General features: G+C 33.8%; 1 protein-coding gene, 1 long non-coding RNA gene and 1 pseudogene across 5 annotated transcripts in view; all 3 read left to right on the top strand.

Annotated features, from left to right (window-relative positions):
• The first annotated feature begins 492 nt into the window (after positions 1–492).
• On the top strand, positions 493–12,431 carry LOC129872418 (probable LRR receptor-like serine/threonine-protein kinase RFK1). Of its 3 annotated transcripts, XM_055947410.1 has the most exons (24): positions 494–795; positions 1,848–2,022; positions 2,722–2,793; positions 2,909–2,977; positions 3,061–3,132; positions 3,451–3,522; positions 3,630–3,701; positions 3,776–3,847; positions 3,952–4,023; positions 4,123–4,194; positions 4,284–4,355; positions 5,653–5,724; positions 5,859–5,924; positions 6,207–6,269; positions 6,353–6,400; positions 6,549–6,592; positions 7,931–8,316; positions 8,396–8,591; positions 9,608–9,748; positions 10,215–10,333; positions 10,764–10,974; positions 11,056–11,287; positions 11,372–11,522; positions 11,681–12,431. In XM_055947410.1, the coding sequence occupies exons 1-24, from the start codon at positions 696–698 to the stop codon at positions 12,068–12,070; spliced, it is 3,039 nt and encodes a 1,012-aa protein (XP_055803385.1). In that variant the 5' UTR covers positions 494–695; the 3' UTR covers positions 12,071–12,431. The 3 variants fall into 3 exon arrangements, with proteins under 3 accessions (XP_055803384.1, XP_055803385.1, XP_055803386.1); XM_055947409.1 differs by having other exon boundaries at positions 493–795; positions 10,764–11,287; XM_055947411.1 differs by lacking the exons at positions 494–795; positions 1,848–2,022 and adding an exon at positions 2,078–2,112 and having other exon boundaries at positions 10,764–11,287.
• Positions 12,432–15,692: 3,261 nt separating this feature from the next.
• LOC129872422 (uncharacterized) lies at positions 15,693–18,159 on the top strand. Its single transcript, XR_008762567.1, has 3 exons — positions 15,693–15,890; positions 16,790–16,840; positions 17,925–18,159. It is a non-coding gene; the product is annotated as an uncharacterized LOC129872422 (long non-coding RNA).
• A 3,120-nt stretch (positions 18,160–21,279) lies between these two features.
• Positions 21,280–25,683, top strand: part of LOC129872622 (uncharacterized) — a 31,880-nt pseudogene continuing 27,476 nt past the window's right edge. Inside the window, exons 1-8 of the transcript XR_008762568.1 lie at positions 21,280–21,568; positions 21,648–21,825; positions 22,782–22,853; positions 22,940–23,008; positions 23,415–23,486; positions 23,572–23,643; positions 25,424–25,495; positions 25,594–25,662. The product of XR_008762568.1 is annotated as an uncharacterized LOC129872622 (transcript). The remainder of the gene's footprint in view (positions 21,569–21,647; positions 21,826–22,781; positions 22,854–22,939; positions 23,009–23,414; positions 23,487–23,571; positions 23,644–25,423; positions 25,496–25,593; positions 25,663–25,683) is intronic.

Raw genomic sequence — 25,683 nt, 5'->3', positions numbered from 1 at the left:
AATGTCCATTAATATTTTCCTGCACTTGTAAATATGGCTATAAATATAGCCTTAAACTTCAATGTAAAACACAACAAACACATAAAAGAAAGAATTACTATTACTCTCTCTATATTACTACTCTCTCTATTAATACTTTCTATATACATATTCTCTTGTTCTTCTTCCTTTATAAAATTGTCAAGTTAGTTAATTCATAACAACATAGAAATAGTCATAAAGTAATCGATAGAAAGAAGATTCGAATCTCTTCATATGAAATTGCCTTTTTAAAAAAAATATTTTACCCTCAAATAAACGTGGGACTTTTGAGATTTAATCAAATGAGAGTTTCGAACATCAATTAAAAAAATAAATAATAGTCACAAAATAGTAAATTGAAAGATGAAGTGGCTAGCGCCAAAGGGTCCACGCCGCATCTCACGTGCCAGTTGCCATTGACTGTTCTCTAAAAGTTTCATTTCTTCCATTATAAGAAATTTCTCTCAAAACAGAAACTTTTTTTTATGTATAGGAAGTTGGTAAACAGCTAGCTCAATTTACACACAGTTTTTCTTTGAATCTCATAGAACTTTTGCCTTTAAAAAAAAACAGTTTTCTGGCTCAATCATTTCGTGGATAGAATTTTAGGTGTACATTTTGTACGTCCAACAGTACTATAGCAACTTGGGGGCTGGAGCTTGAAGAAAAAAAAAATGTTGCCACTAAAAAGAGCTGTTCTTTCATGGATTCTTGCAGTGAACTACTTCATGTTGTTGAATTTGGGTGATTCAAGAAGAGTTGCTCAAGAAGAAGGTAAAATTCTATAGCTTTTACAGTTTTAGTGGTGGGGTTGTTGAGTGGGTGGTGGTACATGAAGGGTATATGGGATTTTGCTACAAAGTCAAATTTGTGAAAGAAAACAAGAATTCTGAAATTTTGGAGCTTATTTCTTGAGGAAATGTAAAGAACAGAAGGCTCTGATCAGTTTATTTTTTTTGTATTGTAGAAAAAAAAATGGAGCATGCTTATTTAAAAAAGCTTCCTTTATGATAGAATCTTACTTGAGGTTTGGAAATTTTAGACTTAAAAAAACAAAAGACTGGAAATTTTAGTGTTATGTCTAGGAACTAATTAATGCAATCTGGTGAACTAGGGTATTCAAATGATGCAGGGTTCCACATATTTTCTGGGGGAAGTTGCTGCATCTTTGTAGCCTAACTCCAAAATGTTGAACCTAAGGGTATTTGGGGTTTTTTTCTGGTCAATTGATCATCGACTCCAAAATGTGGGCAGGGAGTGGGGTTTGCAAAGTTTGAAATTTCTGATTTTGTTTGATGATATTTACTATTTAGAGGTTATATGCTGGAACTGAGCTATTTACTTATGACCGAATCTTTGCTTGAACTTCTATGCTTATTTCGAATCTTGGCTCCATCCCTTGGAAAGTAGATTAAGTCCTATGTTTCCTCTCTATCCTAGCCACTGATTGAAGCATAGAGATTCAAAGTATTGCTAAATATAATATGCATTAGTAGTTTTTTCATCACTTCTGTTGAAAGGATTCGTCAGCCTCCTTTCGACGCTGCTTTCGAGGTTGAGTGAAATTGAGCTACCAAATTCTTCATTAATGGATATTGATATGTAGTTTACTACATTAGAGGAACTTGCATGAACAAGAAGGACATAGCTTTTGGTCCTTTATGCAAGTCTACATAAGGCTGACAGAAAAAGTAGGAATTCTGCTCCCTGCACTTGAATTGGATTTGCAGTTATCTCCACCTTGAATTGTTTTGCAACTATCTCGTAAGATTTGCATTACTCGACTAACAATCTGTTATTTGGCATATGCTTTGGCAATTTCTCAGTGAACATTATGGAACAAATCGCCATTACAATGGGAGCAACACAATGGAAGTTCAATGGTGAATCGTGCCAGATTGAAGCAGTCAGGGTGATAGCTGATCAGCCAAGTTGGTCTGAAACTGATGTTGTGTGCAACTGCAGTATAGGAAATGATACTGCCTGCCACATAGTAGCTATGTAATTTTTCATCATTTTGCTCGACTTTGGTTATAGCAGTTCATGTGTTTGGAGAGCCAGCATAGATGATATGGAGAAAGTAGCTATTGGGTACTAAGTTACTGGTGTCTTGCCATTACTGTTAGAGAACCCATAACCATGCTTACCTAAGTTGTATTAGCATTCCATTTCCTAGATCTTTGCAAAACCTTAAAATTATATCTTCGGACAAGGAACAAGATATAGGAGGAAGTTACGGATCAAGGGGAGCCAGGTGCACTAAGCTCCCACTATTTCCGAGTCCTGAAAGGCCCAAACCACATTGATCTTATGCACACAATCTTACCTTATGTTTATGCAAGAGGTTGTTTCCGTGGTTTGAACCCATGATCTCCTACTCACACGTCAACAACTTTTACCAATGCTCCAAGGGATGCTCCCCTGTAAAAAAAAAGGGAGTTCCATTTTTGCCAAATATATAAGCATTATTATATTTGATGAAATCTTAGGCTTCCTGAGATTTATGAAGAACAAGTTGATGTCATTGACTATTTTCACTTTTGTGTACAATGGATTATATACCTCACCATTTTAGAGTGGTTCCTGTCACTATTATGTGACTATATAATTGGTTTCATTTTCTAAACAAGAATAGGTTATCTATTCAAAATATTTAGATAAACTAAATTACATTGTTGACTCTTGAAATTACTTATGCAGTACTCTTAAGGGTATAAGTCTTCCTGGAGTTCTTCCACCTGAACTGGTAAAGCTTCCTTACATTCAAAAAGTGTAAGAACCTTTTGAATGCTATTGTCACATTTGCTTTTATTTCCCTATAATCTAATTCAATGTTCAAATTTTGATAAGCATAATTAACTGAATTCACATATTCTCAAATTTTCAGTGATTTTGCATACAATTACCTCAGCGGTAGTATACCAACCGAATGGGCGTCAACCCAGTTAAATTCCATGTAAGCCCCATTTGATATATTGTTAAAAAAACTGTTATGAAGGTTGTCAATCATCAATTGTAACTGCAAATTTTTTGATCCAGCTCTGTTCTTGTGAACCGGTTGTCAGGGGAAATACCGAAGGAACTGGGAAACATTACCAGCCTTACCTATATGTATGTATCAAATTTTGATTATCTAATCTGATTTCTCATCTTCATTTCTTATATTGCCGTTTGGACAGTTTTTGAAGAAAAGTTTCTGAAATAATCTTTTGTCCAACTCCAATTTTAAATTTATGAAATTTTCTTTTCAAGTATAATGAATGCAGCGCTTAACAGCTTTTATGCTATTGTTTGGTTTTCTCTTTGATGCATTGCCAGACATGCTCCTGTTCATTAATCTAAGCATTATCTCATTTTCAATTCTGTTTATTTCCTTATTTTCCCAAATAGTTCAGCAGTGCACTAATCTATTCAGCAATCTTTGACCAGAAACCTTGAAGGAAACCAATTTTCAGGCATTATTCCTGATGAACTAGGGAAATTGATAAACTTAAAGGCGCTGTAAGACCCTTCTTTTCCTTTTCTCTTTTGGGTCTGTTCATATAAGTTGTGATTCTGTGGGATAAATAGATACAATATCCAATGGAGAAACATGATCTTAATTTCAGGTTATTGTCCTCCAACCAACTGGAGGGAGAGCTGCCAGTGTCACTCTCTGGACTTGTAAATTTAGCAGATTTGTAAGTACATAGTTATCACATTATTCGTTTAGCTAGTCATTTGAAGACTATGTTTAACAATATTTTGTTTGCAGTAGGATAAGCGATAACAATCTCAGTGGGCCAATTCCAGATTTTATAGAGAAATGGAAACAACTAACAAAATTGTAAGAATTTCTCCTTTGATGCCAGAGGATCTTGAAAGATCTTTGATAGCAGAATAATTTCCTAGTCTCAAGTATTTAACACTTATTTTGGATTATCAATGAAGAGAGCTGCATGCCACCGGTTTAGAGGGTCCCATTCCATCAAGCATATCTCTTCTCAGTATGTTAACCGATCTGTGAGTACAGAACTCTTAATATATCTAATCTACTTCTTTCTTTTAGTTTATGGATCTCTTTACTGTATGAAGACTTCTCATGTTGAGTCTCTTATTCAGGAGGATTAGCGACTTAAAAGGACCAATGCATGAATTTCCTCCTCTTATTAACATGACAGACCTAGAGATACTGTAAGTTGTTTGGTAGTTTATTACAAATTATTATTGGCATCTAAATTTTGATGGATCTCTTCTTAGTGCTGTTTAATCGTTGCATTCAGGGTATTGAGAAACTGCAACCTTTCTGGAGTAATTCCAGGATATATTTGGAAACTGAAAACTATACAAACATTGTGAGTAGTTCACATGTAATTTTGCAATAATGAATATTCCTTTATCTGCATTACATTCATATCATTACATGTCTGATGTTAAACTTTGTGTCCACGTGCAATAGCCTTGAACAGTACTGAAAGTCAACCTTGAAACATTTGTACTTATAACTGTACCTTCCACTTGGCGAAAAAGAGTCTTGAGTTATTACAAAGCCGAAGTTCTCATCTTATAAGCAAGCACTTTTCCTCCACCACTATAGTTCTTTCTTGTAAAGGGTCTCACAATCACCTCTTCCGAAAGAAGTACTTGTCGTGGTGAGCCACACCAAAATTCCCAAGTGATGGACTCTACAAGAAACTCCTTTCGTAAACCTCAAATCTAATGACTGAACTCCTAAAATGTCAAATAATGTCCATCTTTATATCATATGTGGCTCGCCTAGCCCAAGGGGCTTAAGGCAATATTTGACATTTAAGCTTGAAAGACTTTGGCTTCTGATTTTACATTTCACCTCTTGGGACTTAAACCCAAATTGAAACAAAACAGAATAGGAGTTTATAAGCTGGTTATTCTGTCTTCCATCTTATCGGTGAATTCTCATTTTCTGCATTAAAAGAGAATGGAACATGTCGAGGCTGTTCAGTATACAGAACAAACAAGGCATCATAGAGCTATCTTCTTTATATTTTCTAGTGGAAGAGATTTAAAATCCATCAAATTCACTATAGGTAAATAATAAGAAGAAGCAACGCAAATAAGGGTGCTGCCCATATATAACAAGCATTGAGAAACCCAAAACACAATCTTCAAGATTGAGCACCTTAATACAATTTCCTCTCTAGTCAGCTAGTGAATATTCTCAATTCTAACAGCCATAGTTGCTGGCGCTGGAATACAAAGGCCCAATTTACTAATTTGTGGGACTTCTTTGGAGCTTGATAGCTTTGATTTTGATTAGAGAGAAGTTGAATCATGTGTATAACAATCATCATGGTGAGTAAGTATCTACAGATTGAAGGTGCTGTTGAAAGCAAAAAACGAATTCATCATCCTTGTCAAAAAAGAAAAACGAAAAATGAAGTCTTCATCGTAGCCAACACTTCAATATCAACTAAACTTTGTTTCCTATTCTTTGCCTTCGGTCTGTATAATTCACCGTCTTCTCTAAATCTAATTTTAGTAAAGTACTATGACATTCATGTAACTCTAGCAAGGTTTATGATGTATAAGTGGGCCTCCTCCTTTGCCCTTTCATGAGACTTCAGACAGAAGAAAACTTCTTATTTCTTGTGTGTATTATTGAACTTACTGCAGGGATGTTAGTTTCAATAAGCTCATGGGAACAATTCCGGATGACATAAGTGCAAGAAGTATGCTTAAATTTGTGTGAGTATATACCAAGTTTTGTTTTTCTTTAGTACTCTTAAGATGGAATTATTATTGTTTGCAACAATGCATGGAAAGCTACATTCACTATTTTCCTGCATTATACTTATTTTACTGTGGTACTGCGTTAATAGGTTTTTATCTGGTAACATGCTCAGTGGAGATATACCTTCCTCAATCCTGAAGAACGGAATAAATGTGTACGTTTAATATCAATCTTTGTTCCCTTTTATAAAATATTTGTGCCTCATATCGTCTTGAGATGAAAGTGTAGACACTTTCACGGCATCATATATGCGGAATGATATTTTCTCAGAAACATAGCTAAACAGAAATCTCAGGGAAATTATTGATTTTTATTTAGTATTTCTGTGTGTAGTTCCACAGTTTCTTTGTCTTTTTCACCTCTTAAATGTTAATTGCATTTTTATCATTATAGTACTCCGGATTATGACATCTAAGAATTCTAATTGCATGTACAGTGATCTTTCCTACAATAACTTTACTTGGCAAGGCCCTGAACAACCAGCTTGTCGGCAAAACACGTCAGTGAATCCTTCTGTTCGTATCTCTTTCATGTTTTTAGTGACAATGTATCATATGGTTCTGATAATTGTTCCGTTGACAGGAATTATTACATAAACCTGTACAAGAGCTCTGCAGCTGCAGGGACTCTGTAAGATGGATCTTCTCATTCTTTTTGTTTCTCATATATGAGCTTTTACAGCTAACTAAATAGATAAATGAATGCTCTACTTTGAGATTTGTTTCTTTACTTCTGAGCGTATATCTAAGGCCAATCTCTCTTTTGCTTTCTTCTACAGTAAGAACGTTCTTCCGTGTACAGAGGATGTAACTTGTCCAAGATGTAAGTATATTTGCGCTCACTGTCTATTTATAAGAAAGAACAATTCTTTAGATATTCGAAACTACAGTTCTTTTGTCTTTTCTCATCTTCTTTTCCTCCATTACTAATATTTAAACCAGTTATACATCCAAAGATGTGGGTGTGGGTGTGGGGGTGTGGTGGTCTGGCAGTTAGGAAATTGAAGATGCACGATAAGAGTCTCCTCTTTAAATGATTTTGGAGATATCTAAGCGGAACATAACGCACTGCAGAAAGCAGTCATAGATGCAAAGTAAAGAGTGAAGGAGAGTTGATGTAATGATAAGAAAATTATGGGATAAATTCTTGACTTACACACAGTTTAAGTCTGGAGATGGAAGGATTATAAGATTCTGTTAGATACTTGGCAAGGAAATATATCACTCTGAGAGCAATTCACAACTTTGTTTAATCTTACAGCTTTTCCTTATCTCAGTTTCTAAATGATTACTGGTGTATGGGACAATAAATTTAGAAGAGATTGCCAGGATTGTGGGCAGACAGCTGGACTATTTTGCTGTCGAATTGGAGGAGAAGGAATGGTTGCAGGAGCAGAGGATTCTCTGAGATGGACAGTAGGTGAGGGTCTGTTTCTGTAAAAGGAGTATATAAGACCTTATGCCCTTATCTGTCTGTGTAGACGGTACCATCCATTGGCCACGAAAAGTGTTGTGGGAAAAGAGTCAGCTAGAATTAGTGTGCTTTGGGTGGATAGCAGTTCATGAGGCTTGTAATTCATGAAATCACCATATGCAACTGGGGCTACATGTGAGAAATGAAAATGTGGATCACTGTGCTGTTGCTGATGAGGTCTGTAGCATGTTTTATAGAGCCCACCAATTGATGCCAAAATCTCTGAGACAATTCTTATTCAGTTGGAAATGGAGAAAGCATAGAAGAACTAACAGAGGATTCTGGAACATGATACATCTTTATGTTATGTGGGCAATCTGGAGAGAACAGAACATCAGAAAGACGCAAAACTTTAATACATAGTTTGTACGACACTCATTTAGCTTTTAGAGTTTTGGTCCAAGTTTACTTCCTTAGATAACATAGATGCACTTTTGGAGTTTGTTGACTCTTTACCTTCTGCTAGTTAGCAAAGAAGTGCTGTCAGTTGCAAATATCTCTATTCTGGACCTACACTGTTGACATCCTACTGAAGCCTTGTTATTAGATTTTCAGCAGCTGGCATGTATATATATCTAAGCATCACAATTTTGGTAGTCTTTGCTGCCTGTCGTAATAAGGCTCTATGTGACAATTGTTTCTAGATATCTCTCTCTAACCATGCTAGTCCATTTGGTTACATGGCAGATGGGTGTTCCTTGCATGTGAATTGTGGAGGAAATGATGTTGCTGTTAAAGAGAACAATAGACTAATTGATTATGACGGAGATGCTCAGGTTGAAGGTGGTTCTGCAAGAAATTTCCGCAGTGATAAGTACTGGGGATTTAGTAGCACCGGAGACTTCATGGATGATGATAATGATCAGAATACACGTTTTATTGAGACTATACCATCAACTGACCTGTCTGAACTGTATAGTAGAGCAAGGGTTTCTCCACTTTCGCTTACTTATTTCCGTTACTGCTTGGAGAATGGGAGTTATAATGTTAGTCTGCACTTTGCTGAGATAATATTTAAAGAAGACAGTACATATAACAGTCTCGGAAGGCGTGTCTTTGATATATATATCCAGGTGCTTATCCTGAATGATGAACTTCTTTTTAGAGTTATTAGCTGATTCACATTCTTGAATGATTTTCTTTTGATTTTAGGAGAAACTAGTTTGGAAAGACTTTAATATTGAAGAGGAAGCTCGTGGAGTCCAAAGGCCTGTGATCAGATACTTTAATGCTACTGTAACAGATAGTGTCTTGGAGATCCGATTTTATTGGGCTGGCAAGGGCACTGTCCGCATTCCACTTAGGGGACATTATGGTTCACTGATATCAGCTATCTCGGTTGACTCAAGTATGTATCTACTTGCTTTTTTTTATATTTTTGGGTGGATTTACAGGGCTTGTCTAACTTCCGGCTTGTACTTTTTTACTTTTCTTCCTTCTACATTTGGTCTCATGTAAGTCATGTGAAAGGTAAATTTATCAATGCACAATTGTTATATATCAATCCGTATTTGTACTCGAACCATTGCCCTTCAGTTATTTTATGGCGTATTTGCAGTAACTGTGACGAGCATCATATTATAGCCTATAGGACCTGTGGGCTCAGGATGTAACTCAGTCTTCCTGTTATTCATCTCCTTTGCCCATTTTTGTATAGTCTACTCTCTTTTACAGAATTCAATAAAAAAAATGTTCGAATGAGTTATTATATTCTTCAGGGTTCAGTTAATATATGTAAAATGATGTGAATCTTAAAATAGTGTATTGTAGTAGTAAATAGTAATAGGAGTTTATATATCATTTTGACTTTAGAATTTGTTGATTTTTTCATTTAAGGGAAGAGTTCCATTTTTTGGGAATGAAAAAAACAGATAGTGGGTCAAGCCCAATGGAATGAAGTTCAAGAAAAACTGGACAGGAGTAAATCTTTCTTGTTGTCTTGAACTTTCAAGAAAACGAATTTTGGTGTTTCCCTTGCACGTTTCTCATTTTATCCCACTGTCCTCCTTATCTTGTTGAGAAATTGCTTTTTCATTCAGAATTATGGTAAAATAGAAATGGAGAAATATATTCTTATTCATCATTTTGATTAGAACTTAGGAAGTTTCTAAACGTGGAGAGAAAAATGAATTCACAGCATTTGGCAACTGGAGATGCCACATGCCATTAAGGCTTGTAAATGGAGCCCTATGTTGGACTCAAAGTCCTGATCTATGCTTGAGTTAGAGGATGGATCTGTAGATAGATGGATTTTGTAAAGCATGCCGCTTCTTCACAGTCTTTTAAATGAATGATGACCTGCATTAATGGTTCTGCTAACTTTGCTGCTCTGATTTACCCTTTTTTTCATTTGTTTTGGTACAGCTTTCAAATTCTGTTCAAACAAGGACAGAAAGACCACAATAATTTATGTTATTGTTGGAGTTTTGGCTGCATGTATCACATTTTTCGTACTGAGCATACTTTGGTGGAAAGGCTGTCTATGTAGAAAAAGTAAAAGAAAAGGTGAGCATGAAAAGTTTCTAAAGTTGTAAATTTAAATAATAGTTATTAATGTACTCGTTGGTGGATTTTGGTGAATGCAATTCATCGTCTATTCAGAAGTGATCAAAACACAAACACATGATTAATCATATTGAGGGTCTTGAAATCCAAAATCTTGTTAATGTAATAACTTAGCACATTGATTGAACTAGGAGATTCATTAGTTTATGAAAACCTAGGAGATTCATCATTATTTTATCAAATCTTGAACACCTTAATTAATGCTAGTTGCGCATCTTCGTTGTATCAAATTTTATTGGTACATGAATTTTAACAATGGAAGGTATTTGTGTAAGGGTTTAGGAGCAGTGGGGTTTACCATTTCAAGAAAAAGAAACCCATGTCAATGCTAATGCAATGATAAGAATTTATTTATCACAAGAGAACACAAAATTCTATAACTCATCCCTGTATATATTTTGGACAGATCTCAATGGTGTAGAGCTGCAGATGGTTTATTTTACTCTGAAACAAATAAAAACTGCCACTAAAAACTTTGATGCTTCAAACAAGATTGGCGAAGGTGGTTTTGGTCCTGTTTACAAGGTATGATAATAATTGGAGGACTAGTGATTGTTCTTTTACTTGGGCTTCAATGTCACATTGTACCTCTGCCTACGAGACTTGGTGCTGTTTTCATAAACATGTTGTTGTTTGAAATATGGGAATAGAAGAACTTGTATTTTACTATGTTCAGAAGTACATGTATATATACAATCACTAGAGGTTCTATCAAAGGTAAGTAAATATCCTACACATCTCTTCTATGATTATACTAGGCACTAGCTATATAAGGCAAGAGAATCTATTTACTATATCCTATAATATTAACACATGTAAACTTTCAAATTCCATTCACCAAACCTTCTGAATCTGATCATGGGAATACATGTGGCTCAAAATTCATCTGCCTTTAGCTACTGCACACTGGCTCTATCTTCTCACCCTGTGGAATCTAACAAATGATCTGGTGTAGGGTCAATTACTTGATGGTACATTAGTTGCAGTGAAGCAGCTCTCCTCTCAATCAAAGCAAGGCAACCGTGAATTCTTGAATGAGATTAGCATGATATCCTGTTTGCAACACCCCAATCTGGTTAAGCTTCATGGATGCTGTATCGAAGCAGACCAGTTACTGCTTGTATATGAATACTTGGATAACAATAGCCTTGCTAGCGTTTTGTTTGGTAAGCTTCCATATTCCTCTTTATGTAGAAATCCTGTTAACCCCTGGGTCAAGATTTTCAGTGGTGAATTTTCTGGTTCAGAGAACAGCCGATTGAATCTGGATTGGCCTACAAGGTTTAAAATCTGTCTCGGAATAGCAAGAGGTCTAGCTTTTCTACATGAGGAATCAAGCGTAAAAATTGTACACCGGGACATCAAAGCTACCAATGTGCTTCTGGATGGACAGCTAAATCCCAAAATCTCCGACTTTGGACTAGCTAGACTCACTGAAGAAGAGAAGACCCATATTAGTACTCGAGTTGCCGGAACAATGTAAGGACTAAGGTCACTACTTTTCCAGCTAGAAGTCTAAAAGTTATTTTACATTGACAAACCTTCTAATCTTAACACTTGCAGAGGATACATGGCACCAGAATATGCGCTCTGGGGCTATTTGACTGACAAGGCAGATGTTTACAGCTTTGGAGTTGTTCTTTTGGAAATCGTCAGTGGAAAGAACAACAATAACTACATGCCGAGCAACAATAGCATTTGTCTCTTAGATTGGGTATAAATCTGATCCCTGTTTGCTTCTTGTTTCTCCCTTATTTAAGGCTCAGCTTGAATGTTTTGATGGCAATATAAAGATCTTCCAATTCTTTCTTCTTCATTTTTCACTCTTCCATCAAAGTTACTGGCGGTGCCTGAAAAGCTACACTGTTACAGGCCTGTCACTTGCAACAAAGCAGGGGTATAGAGGAGCTCATAGATCAGAGATTGGGGTCTGATATTAACAAACAAGAAGTGGAAAGCATAGTAAAAGTGGCACTCATGTGCACTAGTGCCACTCCTTCACTCAGGCCTATCATGTCCGAGGTAGTGTCTATGCTTGAAGGACGAATCGCTATTCCAGATGAAATTCCAGAGGCAACCAATTATTCCAATGATCTGAGGTTTAAAGCCATGAAAGATTTTCATGAAGAGAGGCAAAATCAGAAGCTAATTGAAAGCCAAACTCAAAACACCATAACTATTCGAACTGACATGGGCTCTTCTTCTGCATCTACAACTAATATGTTCGATTCAGTTCAGTTTCCAGATCAAACGGACACATAATGTCATCTCATTCCATGATCAACCTGGCTCTTTCCAGCTTCTTGTGTTCTCGAGGGTGGAAGACCACCTCCATGGGTATACTTGTAATTAAGCAATTTGTTCAATCTTTTATAGCAGGCTTGCTGTATAATGTAAATACATGTTCCAGTTTTGAGTCTTAACACTTTTTTCTTGTTATAGAAGTAGTAGGCTATGTTGTTGCTATCACACTTTACAGGAACTGAAAATGCAGCATAAAGTCGCCACTATGTTTTAGGACTCTCCAAAAATGTTCAAAAAATGAACTAGACAAGCACACATCGACATTTTGGAAGAATCCCAGAAACATTGTTTAAATTCTCATCTCTGATCATACCACCAATACCAGCTTCTCCATTTCCCCTTATAAAGCTACCATCAGTGTCAACATTTCAGCCAGACATTAGAAGGTTTCTGGTTTTCTGCCATGTAACAACCTCCATGTTTGAATAGGGATCTTGGTATGAAATTGAAAAGGCAAAAAAAAGTCATAAGAAAGAAAATATAAGATGCTTTTAAATTTATTGGTTGTTTGAACAAGAACACCATATATTTACCTAGTGTAGTTTCACAAGAAAAAAATTATTACTGAAGAGAAACTCACCGTCACAAATAGAGCTAGAGTTCTATTATTCGGGACATAAGGAGCATTAAACAATTTTATTTTATATTTTTTTTGCAATTCTTTTCATAATTGATCGATACAACTATAATTAGAGTAGTTAGAAAATTGTCATCCAAAAATAATTGGCAAGTTTTTTTTTCATTCAATGTCTGATAGCATTAAAGTCCAATTATATCCGAATTCATACCGCATAGAACCATTCAAGCGGCTCCCTACCAAGAATTTTGATTGGAAGTTTGTTTGTGTATATGTTGAAGATTTTAATGTGGAGAAAATCAATCCATATCTAACTTTTTGGAGAGGCTTTATAGTCAAAATTGTTTTATATTCTCCCGAAATCCATGTGCCTCAAGCAATAGCTGCGAAGTCAAAATTGCACTAAAAGATTTTAAATATAAAAAATAAACACTAAAAAAATCAAAAAGAACTCAACATTTACACAGATATAAGTACTATAATTATTGTCGAAGAAAATTCAGATAGATCCCTTAACCTTATCTAGCTCCACCGCCTTAACCTTATCTAGCTCCGCTGCCTCTGCCAGGCAACATGGTTAGATGGGAGTAAACAAAATATGATGAACGTAAATACGAATTGTTTAATAATATTATTATTTTGTTAACCTAACCAAAAGACAACCAACTGAAGCCATAATGATGATATGCATGTTTTATAAAATTGTTCAAGGAAAAGTCAAAGGTCTCGGATGAGATAGTCTCCAATTGAAAAGTTTCAAACTGTACTTTTATGAGTTTGATGTAGTAGATTTGGCCAATTTTTTAAAAGACGAAATATATACTTATTTTTAAAATTTATAAATGAACTTATTTTTAAGAATAGAGATGTTTTGTTAAACTTTTTATATATATAAAAAAAGAATAAGTATTTTTATGGTAGTAGCTACTTTTGACACGTAAAAGTTATTAAAAAATATCAGTCAAACCCAAATTACTATTTTTCAAAAAAGTTTTGATAAAAAGTTTTTTTAAAAAAATAAGTTAATTTCGACCATTTGACACAATAAATTTAATGATCTATTTGTTATACGAATTTAGCTAGGACCTTTTCTTTTTTCATAAATATAAATACGTGTTCATGTTGAAATTTTGTTTAAACTAAATTAGATTTGTATTGTAAATGAAATGATGTGTTTTTCTTAAATGAAAGAGTGTGCCCTTTCATTCTTTGGTTATCACTAATTTTATTGAAGTCTTACCTTCTGCAGATTTCAACAGTACTTTAAAAAGTATCTTTCTTTACAACATTTTCGAAGCAATTCTTTTCTTCTCCAAAAGATCAAGTTCAAGTTCTTGTTTTCCAATAGGATTTCTTCACTACTTGTTTAGTGTAGAAATTTATAGGCTTGTCATATCCACTAAAACTATTTGTATAAAATTTCATAGCAATCTCGTAGAGGAGAGAGAGCAAATATCATTTTTAGGAAAACGTTTTGCATGTGTTTCAGGCCTTCAATTTCATGTTCTTTGTTCAAATTATCAAGCATTCATCTTAGTGTTCTTCTTCATATAAATTTGTGTCCTTGAAGTGTTAAATTATTTTCGTAGATACATTTCATTAAAAGTGCATGGATTTTCTGTCTTTTAAAATAAAGTAGTCTTAAAAATCGATCTCTTAAAAATCATAGTCGGACATTCAAAATAGGCAACTCACAAAATAAAAAAAGAAGAAGAGAAAATAATAGAAGTAAAAGAGCAAAGAGACACGAGTTGATAAAAATTAGGCTAAATCCATCTGTGCTCCCTAGAGTTGGCACCAACTTTCACTTAGATATCTTAATTAGACTTTATTTATTTTACACACCTCATGTCATGTTTTGCTATGTTATTTTGATACTTTTTGTTGAGTTAGCATAGTACGTGTATTGCACTTATTTCGAGCGCGTGAAAAATACTATTTTTGTGAAAAAATATTATTTTTTCCTTTCTTCTTCTTCCATCTTTCTCCTTCCACCTTCCACCACCATTCATCAAATGACCATCACATCAATTTGAAAAAATCTTGTAAAAGCATAGCAATGCTCTGATTTTGAATAAAATAAAAAAAATCACTGCACTGATTTTAAATTTTTTTACAACAATGTAAAAAAATAAAACACGAATAAACTTCATTGGAAAATTACTACCGATAAGTACTACACCAAATCAAATCTACAACTCACCGGGAAAGATGGAGATCCACCATTGTTGTCACTCTCTTTATCTCTTTCTTTCTCTCTTCCACCAAAATACATTTTATCTAAATTAAAATTATTAAATCTAAAAATAAATATGAAAAGTCATTGGAGAAAAATCAGATCTAATCTCATAATTTTATCCGGTGAAACTCCATTTTTTCCGATAAGGAGGAGTTTCTCTTGATTGAGATGAATTTTCTAGAAAATAGTGTTTTTTTATTACTGAAATATTTTTCATTAGCAGTTCGTTGTGACGTTCAGCAATCAAAGGGTGAGAAAGTAATTCAGAATATTTTTTAAAATTCTTTTCGCGATATTACTGTTGCAGGAGCATATTCGCTTGTGGAAATGTGGAGTATGTATTTTCAAGTTTATCTTTGTTATATCCCATATTTTTTTTAATTTTCACAATAGGACATTTTGGGGATAACGGTAACAAGTCAAGGGCAAGGCTATGTTTGATTTTGTTGGATACATAATTCTTATGACTAAATTGGGATGTGAAAATATTGGAAAAGTTTAAGGGTAAAATTGGAATTTCACATGTGGAAATACTATAAAAGATTAAGGACAAAATTGGAATTTCACATGTGGAAATACCATAAAAGATTAAGGATAAAATTGGAATTTCACATGTGGAAATACCATAAAAGGTTAAGGACAAAATTGGAATTTCAACTTGGAAATATTAAAAAAGGTGAGGGGCAAAATGGTAATTTCACATGGTATAAGTCATCTAACTCCTAGAATCTTCAAGAAAATTGAGAGAAGAAGGAAGAGGAAAACCAAAGGAAAACAAAGAAGAGAAATCGCACAAGGAGGGGAAAAATTCACTCCTTGAAATTTCATCTCTAAAATTATAATTTCTTGGTATTTCCACTAAATCAAGGGTCCTCTATAACATGGTAAATTTATTTTGGAAGATAGAAGGCTTGTTTGGTTGATTTGAAGCTTTGGTAAAGTGAAGAAGTTGGAAGGAAAAGGTAAGAATTAATCCAATTTCTTTGTGTTATGAAGTTTGTTGATGTTGTAGTATGTAGAGATGTGTAGAATTTATGGAAATATGGAAGTTTGTATGGTGGGTTTTACATATGTATAAATCCATGTATATGAAGATTTTGGAGGCAAGATGAATTAAATTTTTGTGTAGTATTTTAGTAGTAGTTATGGAGTAGTAGTTATGATAAAAATTTTATGTTGGAATTGGAAGTTGAATGAATTTATTGAAGTTGGAAATATGGGTTAGGTGATGAAATGGAAAAAAAATAAGTTTGTATAATTTGTTAGTTGTTGTTATGATTTTTGGGATATAAATGAAGTTTATATGGTGTAAGTTGGTATTAAACTAGTTTGTAGGAATTATGTAATTTGAGTATGATATTATAAGAATATGGAGGTAAATTATTAAAAGTATGGAGTGTTGTTGTTGGTTGTGAAGTTGAAAGAAGGAAATGGATTTGATTATGAAGTTGGAGGAAGAAAATGAATTATAATATTTTTGTTGTGTTTATGGAATTTTTGAGTGAAATATGAAATTGATAAAAATTGGATAGCTTACTTGGAATATTTTTCACTTATGTTGGAATGAGTTGAAATTAATTATGGATATGAGATATTCATATTTATTTGAAAATGCAAAGTTTGGTTGAAAGTTGTTGCACTAATTAGAAAATTACACCAATTTATGTTATGGTGTGTTAAATTGATTATCGATGGAATTGGTGTTGTTGTTGGCTTGGTTGTTAATATTGTGGCCGAGTTGTAATCTCGGAGTGTCATATATATAGGGGAGATGCTGCTGAAATTTTTATAGACAAGTATTGGAAAAAAATGAATTCTTAAAGTCTTATAAATAGTAATTGGTAAATGTGACCAATTGTAGATTTTGGAGGAAACGAAAATTGAACTTGGACAACCGTAAAAGGCCAAAAAGGTATGTAAAGCTTTACATTTTCTTCTCTTGGCATGTCCTAGATATAATAGGAGTGAATACGAACCTCGGGGATCACTCTACTCGTCGGAATCGACGCTCGAAAATTTCCCTTTTCTATTCAATAGAATTGAATTAGGTAATTATGAATAGTTTTGGAAAAATTGTCTAAACTTCTAGATTTTGCACAAATGAATTCCGAATACCTTGAAACTCTTCTAAATAATGTTATGAAGTCTAACGCACGTGATTTGTATACGCCACCTCATTTGACCGAGGTGGGCCCCACTATTCCGAATTTTTCTTCGTTATTCCGTTTGAATTACGGTAGGTAAAATTTGAAAGAAACTCTTTGCTATGCTTCCTAATATTATATGAATAATTATTCTGATAATTTCCATAATATATTTGGAAGTACGGAGATAATTCGGAAAATACTATTTTTACGTAGACTATTGTGATATTGGAAGTACTTGTACTATTATTATTATTCAAGTTTCCTTTTATGATTTGTTATCGAAATTATGCCATCGAGTCTGTATAAATGTTTTGTAATTTAAATTGCATTTAGTTTCTCACTACTCCACTCGTGGATGCCTCAATGCTTCTTTCACTGAGCCTGGGCCAGGATATGTTTTCGTGCATATTTCTCTGCATTGTTCGCCGTGTCCCGACGTGAGGGGGCAGGTATGACATGTACATGGGGTGGTAAATGTTATGCCACGGAGTTATGCTGTGCCATGTACATATATGTTTGTTATATGATATGATTTGATATGGCCATATGATATGATATGATTTGTTACGGAGATATTCCCTACTCTGGTGTTATGATGTGTTGTGGCGCCAATGACAGGAGGGCGACCACGTTTTGTTCACCGAGTCCCATAAAATGGGGCCGGATACGGCATATGTATTTGCATATATGATTTGGGATTATGAAAAGTATTTTGAAATTCTAAACATTTATTTTATTTTTTGCACATTCAGATTATGATTTTATTTATTACAATTCATGCTTTACATATTCGGTACATTTTTCGTACTGACCCCCTTTCTTCGGGGGGGCTGCGTTACATGCCCGCAGGTACCGAAGTTCGATTTGCTGATCCACCTGTTTAGGATATTTGCTGCGTCGTTGACAGTGCTCTCTTGTTCGGAGCTTGTATTTTGGTACTGACTTTATCTCTGTATATTTGGATAATTTGGTCAGAGGTACGACGGGGCCTTGTCCCGTCATATGACTATGCTATCATCTGTAGAGGTCTGTAGACAGAGTTATGTTGTGGGTTTTGTATATATGGTTTGGGTTTTGTGTGTTTTGTGATGGCCTATCAGCCCTCGTGCCTACATCTATTTTTTTGATCTATTTAGCAATTTTTTTTCTAATCACTACCTTTGTTTATTCGGTTAAAAGGCTAATTGGGGATAAGGGTACGTTTGGGTGCTCAATTCGGGCACCAGTCGCGGCCTACGGGGTTGGGTCGTGACAATCTTGCTCCGTGATTTTTTCTCCGCATAAATTTAACTGAGTTATAATTCTAAACAAGGAAGAATTATATTCAGTTATATTTTTGAAATCCATTAATATCAGATTTAGCCAATCATGACGTGCTTGTAGAAGCATGACCAACTTCAGGTGGTCATATCTTTCTTTTAAATTTTTTCATAGTTTAAACTGGTCTTTTAATGTGAGATATTGTAATTTTAATCTGTTGTCAAGATGGTGGTGGAGAAATATAATGGCTTTGGCATAGTCTTGACTAGATGCCGTAGTGTCATCTTTGATGGTGTCTGCCAGACCCAACGATTCTAGATGTATTTCGGTATCTAGTGTCCATGATGAGTAGACTTTTCCAGAAATATCAAGAGCAATAAATTCAAGTTTTGAGATATTAAACATTTTAAGAAAATAAAATTCTTACCCTTTTATTACCTTTATAACTCAAAGCAGTGAAGACTCGTGCTGATAACATATTATAAAATATACTAGCTTAACAAAGTAAGGAGGAGAGAGTAAGTGAATAGAGGAGAAATTTGTATCTGTGTATGTCTCTTACATTGAAAAATGCTATATTTATAACCAAAAGATGAAATTAGAAAGAAGAGAAAAAACTAATGAACAACTTACCCACTTCAAATAGACCCCACATTAAAAAAGACATCCAATTACATAATACTTCAGATATATTTATATTTATCATAATAGTAGTATGAAACCAATTGGAACAGTTTCAAGATTGGCTTCATGCATATTGCGTACTCCCTTTGCTGGCTCCTATTAATCTGACTTTCTTTAAAAAATAATAATTAATTAGAGGTATATTTTAGTAAGTTAATTTTCTTAATAATGTTTAAGATATATTTGACTAGGAATATCTTATGTAGTTTTTAATACTAAGAATAGTATTAAAAAAAATACTATCTTGATTTATTTAAATAGATAAATAAAAGGGATAATTATTGTTATACTCTAAAAAAGAAAACTATTTATCATTGGATATTTCATTATTTTTATACCCGTTGTTTTTAACTATCTCACGCATTTGATACAATGAGAGTATATAATATATCCTAATAGTATCAAGCAGTTTCAATGAAGCACTGTTACTTCCTTCTTGATACCATCAAAATATATTATACTCTAATGGTATCAAGAAAAAACTACTTGATAAATTGCTTGATACCATCAAAATATAATGTACTGTGATGGTATCAAAAAGGAACAGGGGAAGGGGCACTGACATAAATACACGTTTGATACCATGAGAGTACATAAGTACTCTGATAGTATCAAGAAGGAAGAGACAGTGCTTCAGCAAAATTCCTTGATACTATCAGAGTATATTATACTCTGATGATATCAAGCAGATATACTCTGGTGGTATCAAAAAAGAACGTGAAATTAAAAAGGAGAACGTGAGGTAAAATGGTAAATAGTTTGATCATGAGTCTATTAAGGATAAATAATTTGGGTTGAGTCTAATTTAAGTAAATAATTTCATAATTGATCTATTTTGCGTAATTTTCTCTAAATAAAATAAAATATTTAATTTTTGATAAAGAAGTCAAATAAAATAAAATTGAGAAAGTATAATACTCCCTCCATTCCATATTAAGTAAATTTTTGAGGAATTTTTTATTGTTCAAAATAATTGAATTGTTCAAAATTTAAGATAGATGTTTGAATTTTTTTTCATATTTATCCTTTCATTTATTGAAGTTTTATATTTTCCAAGAGATAAATTACTCTATTTGCAAAGTTATATTTATGATTTTACAAAGAACAATAGTGGAAAATATGATTTAAATTATGTCTTTAAATATTTTCTTAATATATATATATTATCTCATAAATTTACTTAATATGAAATGAAGGGAGTAATAGTTTCTATTGTTACCCACGTGCACTTTTAAATTTGTGTCGGTATGAATTTTTTACATTTGTCTAAATAGGATAAGGGTGTGTTCCGTAAAAGAAAGTAAGGTTTTTTTTGTTCAATACCTAAGTAAAAGATACTATTTAAAAGTATTATAAATAATTTAGATAATTATAATGAGAGGTAGGGTGAGGTAAGGGTGTGGAGTATGGGGATGGGGCTTGGGGTGTTGGGATTTAAAATAAGGATAATTAGGGCAGATGGTTATTCCATCATTTTAGTTATAAAAAATGATTATTTGATGTATATTTATTAATATTTGATGTATATTTTATATATAAAGTGTATTATAATGTATATCAAGTGTATAGTTCATGCATAATTAATTTATATTGTGTAGTTAATATATATTTTCTATGATTTTTACCAAGCTATATTGTATAGTTATTATATATTTTTTTATGTAAATTAAACATAACTATATTTATTGTAAATTAATTAATTTATTGTATATATTAAAAATTGTCCCTTTAAATAAGGAGGCATGTGAATTGTTTACGGTGCTTTTTACTACCTCATGATGAAAACAATTTATATATTTAAAACAATCAATGTTGAGTAATTGTTATTAAGAGAAAACAATAATTAGATTTTTATATATATATATATATATATATATGTATATATATATTTGTTATTATGTAAAAAATTTGAAATAATAATTCTCTATTTATTATTATGTAAAAAATATTATAAGCATAATAATTTTAATTCAAGTTATATAAGTGATATATAAAAAACTAACTATTACATTTTTCTAAATTTAAATGTCGAATTTCAAAAATCACATGAATTGAGACAGTGACAGCGAAGAGTAATAACTTAATATCTGCCATGGCATGTGGAACCTTATTATTTAAGTAGGGGAATAAAAGTAACTTTATGTATAAGGAAAGTGCATTTTCATTTTAAATTCTCCTTCTCATGCAGTATATGTTGACAGGATTTTTTTCTAAGGCGTCACAAAAACCATAAACAAACAAACACTTATATATAAAAAAATTTATCATTGCCCCACAAGTTCTAATCTTTTTCAGCAATTTGTCTTCTTCACCTCAAATCTAGCTTCTTCATTTTATTTAACAATTTTTTTGCCTCAAGAGGAACTTCATTTCTCAGAAAAAAGACCCAAAAATCTCTTTAATTTTCATTATGATGAGTACTCAAGCTTTTGAAGTCTAAGAGACCATGCCAAGATTCTTCAATTTCTTTCTCATCTTTTTCACCATAGTCATTTGCTTTACAGTAGGCAACATTGAAGCACAAACTGGTCAACTTCCTAAAGATGAAGGTAAAAAGATTTGAACTTTTTTTTTTTTTAGGTAATGTATGTACAAAAAAAGTTGATACCTATTTACTTTGATTGGCAGTGGAAGCTCTTCAAGAAATAGCTGCTCAATTGGGGAAAAAAGATTGGGATTTTAAGCTAAACCCTTGTGATGGGAACTCAAATTGGAGCACACCCAAAAGGAAAGATATGCCTTTGTATAACAATACCCTACAATGCAATTGCACTTTCCCTGATAATATTTGTCATGTGGAGAGCATGTAAGTCCCTCTCTCAAATGAATGTGTTTTGTTAAGTAGTTGATCAGGGTATGAAAATTGATGTGTTAATAAAGTTCTGCTTCTGCCTACTTTAAAGTTGTTTCAGTTTAGAACCCTTTACTGAATTTCTGTTTGGAAGCAGAATTCTTGACTTGTGTTTGGTTTTATCGGGTATAGAACCAATGGGCGATGCTTGGTTACAATTTAGAATCTGTTATTATATGTTTTCTGTAGTTTTTGATGTTGAAACAGTTTTTCCTTTATCCATGTGCAATGAGTTTCGACGTATTGGTCCAGATTAAACTGCTAAGATTAAATTTTAGTTATATTGAGAAAATCCTAAGGATTTCCTTTTTCGAAGATCACAAGTCAGGAAAAGGAAATTGAGGACCTTATTAGGGTGTGGTTGGTATGAAGACAAACATTTTCTAAAATATGTTTTTCAATTTTCCTCTGTTTGGTTGGTTAAAAATTTTGGAAAATACTTTTTCTAGGAACTGGACAATTTCTTCGGTAATGGAAGTAAGAAAAACAAGTTTCATAGTAACATTCCACATTGATTGTCATCCCATATTATTTTCCTAAATTATATACAAATGTTTTTGAGCTAGTATTTTTTGCACTTACCAAACTCTAGAATATAAGTAAGAAACCCACTTATAAACACACCCTTAGTTTGGGTTACTGCTACTGTTTTGATTGATATCTGGATTAAATAAATTTTGTTAGATGATATTAGGTATATGCTTATAATAGACTGGTATTAGATTTATTGTTAGAATACCATGTCTTTATCTAAATATTTAAATATCGCATTGATGAACATGACTATTTCTGGAATTATTTATCTTATTGCCACTTCATTGCATTATGAACCTGCTTTAGATTATATAAACTGGACAAGATTGTTTCAAATATCTAGTGATTCTGACAGCAGCTGCTCTAATTGTTAACAGATTTCTCAAAGGACAGGATCTTCCAGGTGTCCTCCCTGCATCTCTGGCAAAGTTACCATATCTGAAGAAAATGTACTGAGAGCATCCAGAACAATTGTTACAGAATCAGTTTGAATTTTACTTATTTTAAAATCATTATGATTTTACCTTTTTTGCAGTGATCTCAACCGCAACTACTTAAGTGGTACAATTCCCCCTGAATGGGCGTCTACCAAGTTGGAATTCATGTGAGGCAATTTATTCATATACAGTATTAAAAAGTCCCACATCGGTAGAGGGATGGGAAATTGGTCTCCTTATATGGACTTGGACAAACCTCTCCTCATAAGCTTGCTTTTGGGGTTGAGGCTTGTTCAAGTCCATATAAGGAGACCAATTTTCCATCCTTCTGCCGATGTTGGGCCCCCATTTATAAGTGTTCACGCTTGAGTTGAGGTCTGGGCGTGCGGGGAAGTGTTAAAACGTCCCACATCGGTAGATGGATGGGAAATTGGTCTTCTTATATGGACTTGGACAAACCTCCCCTCATGAGCTAGCTTTTGGGGTTAAGTTAGGCCGAGGTGCCATATCTTTACATACATTGTCAAAATTTAACCTTTGATTCAGGGCTTCTCATGAATTGAAGTTTTCCAGGGCTATTTCTAATAATCGGTTATCTGGGCCTGTCCCAGAGTACATAGGAAATATGACCTCGCTTGTGAAATTGTAAGTTCCTTTGCTTTCACTTTTCTCGGACTGATTGACTGTATATGACTACTTGAAATTTTCTGAAGTTGTCATAATTTTTCAGGAGTTTGGAGACTAACTTGTTTAATGGATCACTACCAGCAGAAGTAGGGAATCTGGTCAATTTACAGATGCTGTAAGTCTTCCTTACTCTTCTGTTTCCTAACTAATTTTCACAAGTGAATTTACTGTTTGTATTGCGTGGAAGATGTGATCGTGAGTTAAAACTGAAATGAAGCTAAAAAAATAGAATGGAGAATCGGAGATGGTTGTTGAGGGAGAAGACTATGAAAATCCAAAATGAGAGACTGAGTGAGTAGTATTTGCTAGGGGTCCATGCATAGATGTATTTTTAGCTGTAGTGTTCAGGCACGCTTGCACACATCTCAATTGATCCACACGATAGCTTACTACATCCCACAAGCACATGTGCCAATAAGCCACCTAAGTTAAGAGCAGATGAGCTCACATTGAGTTTTGTAGCTGAATTTCAAATTGTTACTCCTATATCTAAATCGTTCAACTATCTCCTTGTGGTGACAATGCTTTGTCTGGTACACTCCTATATCTTAACCATTCAACTATCTCCTTGGGGACAATGCTTTGTCTGGTACATTGGTACTATAGTAAGGCAAGAGATATAGGATACAGCTCCAGGTATTAAGGCTATGTAAGTGTACTTTCAATGAAGGGAAAGTGATACAATGTTGAGTTCAAGTGAGGATGTTCTGATCAAAATTGATTCAAAACAAGGTCAATATTGTGGGTTTATAGAGCCAACCAGCGTCACCTGGAGATTCGAGAGCCTCATTTTATCAGCCAACCAGCGTCACCTGGAGATTCGAGAGCCTCATTTTATCCTAAGGATCAGCTCTGAGGTGGAAACGGGTTCTTAGTTGTGTTTGATTAAGATCTAGTTTAGCACCTTTGTAGGATGCAGTTCTTTTCAAGGTCCCGTCATTAGCAATGACACTGGTGTGGAAGTTATTCCTGATGATAAGAGAGTTATGCTTCCATACTTGGTCACCATCCATCAAGATAGGAGGAATAGGTCATAGATTATAACTGTCTTCATGAGGGCATGTCGTGTTTGATATAAAATGTGTCTCTGTAGTCTTTTAGAAAGCAAGAAGTGCAATAAATCGACTTTCTTCTGAGACCATTAATAAGCGAGAAGCAAGACACGTGAGTGTACCTTCTTTAAAGTAATGCGTATAATTTTGGGATGAAAAGATAAAATAGCTAACATATGGAAATGTAGTATTTGTATCATCAAAACTGGAAACTGACACTACTGCTTTCAATATCATATACAACAATAACAAACTTAATTCCAACAATTCTTACAAAACATCATTAAAATGTACATGAATAAAGATATTAGATATTGAAAATGAAATAGAGAGAATGAACAAGAAAAGGAGAAATAATTTTCTTTGACAGGATGAGAGAGAAGAATTGAAATTATGGTAAACGTAAAAATGGAAAAGAAGAAGACACACACAGAAGGAGAAGAAAAATAAGAAAGAAGCAAATCTAGAATAAACAGAGTAGAAGAAGAGTCGTAGTGAACCCCAGAAGAAGTAGAAAGAGACAACGAAGAGATCACTAAGCGTATGAAGAGAGGAGCCCTAGTACCCAAAAATAGGTCTTTTTTCCCTTTCTCATTTCTTAAAATCATGCTTGTGCGGATTGCTTTGTGTGTTGCTGCTTGAGGCACATGCTTCTTCGAGGTTGTTTTACTTCACCCACGCTTAGCAAGGACACCTCTCTTGCAATTTGCTTAGTCACTTTAAATTTGCTTAGTCACTTTAAATGAAGGAGTGGTTGCTTTTAAATTATAGTGTGTTTTTACTAGAGCAGATCAAGCGTGAGCTGGATTTCATTCTAAATTCTATGAACTTTGATTGTTGCAGCAATCTCAATGCTAATAATTTCACAGGAGAGTGGCCAGTGGAACTAAATAATCTTACGAAAATGATTGAACTGTGAGTGCATTTGAATATACATCTAAGATGAGATTTCTTACTCTTCTTCCACATATGTTAAGTTGAATTCTTGGCTTTCCCTTTTGGCGTAAACACAGTAGGATAAGCAGTAACAGCTTTGTTGGGAAACTGCCCAACTTTGAGAGTTGGAAAAACCTCCAGATGTTGTGAGTATTTTCATTTGGTAA

This window comes from Solanum dulcamara, chromosome 11, assembly GCF_947179165.1.
Source record: "Solanum dulcamara chromosome 11, daSolDulc1.2, whole genome shotgun sequence".
Lineage (NCBI taxonomy): Eukaryota > Viridiplantae > Streptophyta > Magnoliopsida > Solanales > Solanaceae > Solanum > Solanum dulcamara.
Note: the sequence above shows the minus strand (reverse complement) of the source record. Positions and strands in the feature narration are given on the sequence as shown.

Bases quoted from the DNA above. Each gene is read 5' to 3' on its own strand.
- LOC129872418 (XM_055947409.1), top strand. From the start codon at position 696: ATGTTGCCACTAAAAAGAGCTGTTCTTTCATGGATTCTTGCAGTGAAC. The intron at 6,270-6,352 runs GTCAGTGAATCC...TTCCGTTGACAG, and splicing joins CCAGCTTGTCGGCAAAACAC to GAATTATTACATAAACCTGT. The intron at 8,592-9,607 runs GTATGTATCTAC...GTTTTGGTACAG, and splicing joins AGCTATCTCGGTTGACTCAA to CTTTCAAATTCTGTTCAAAC.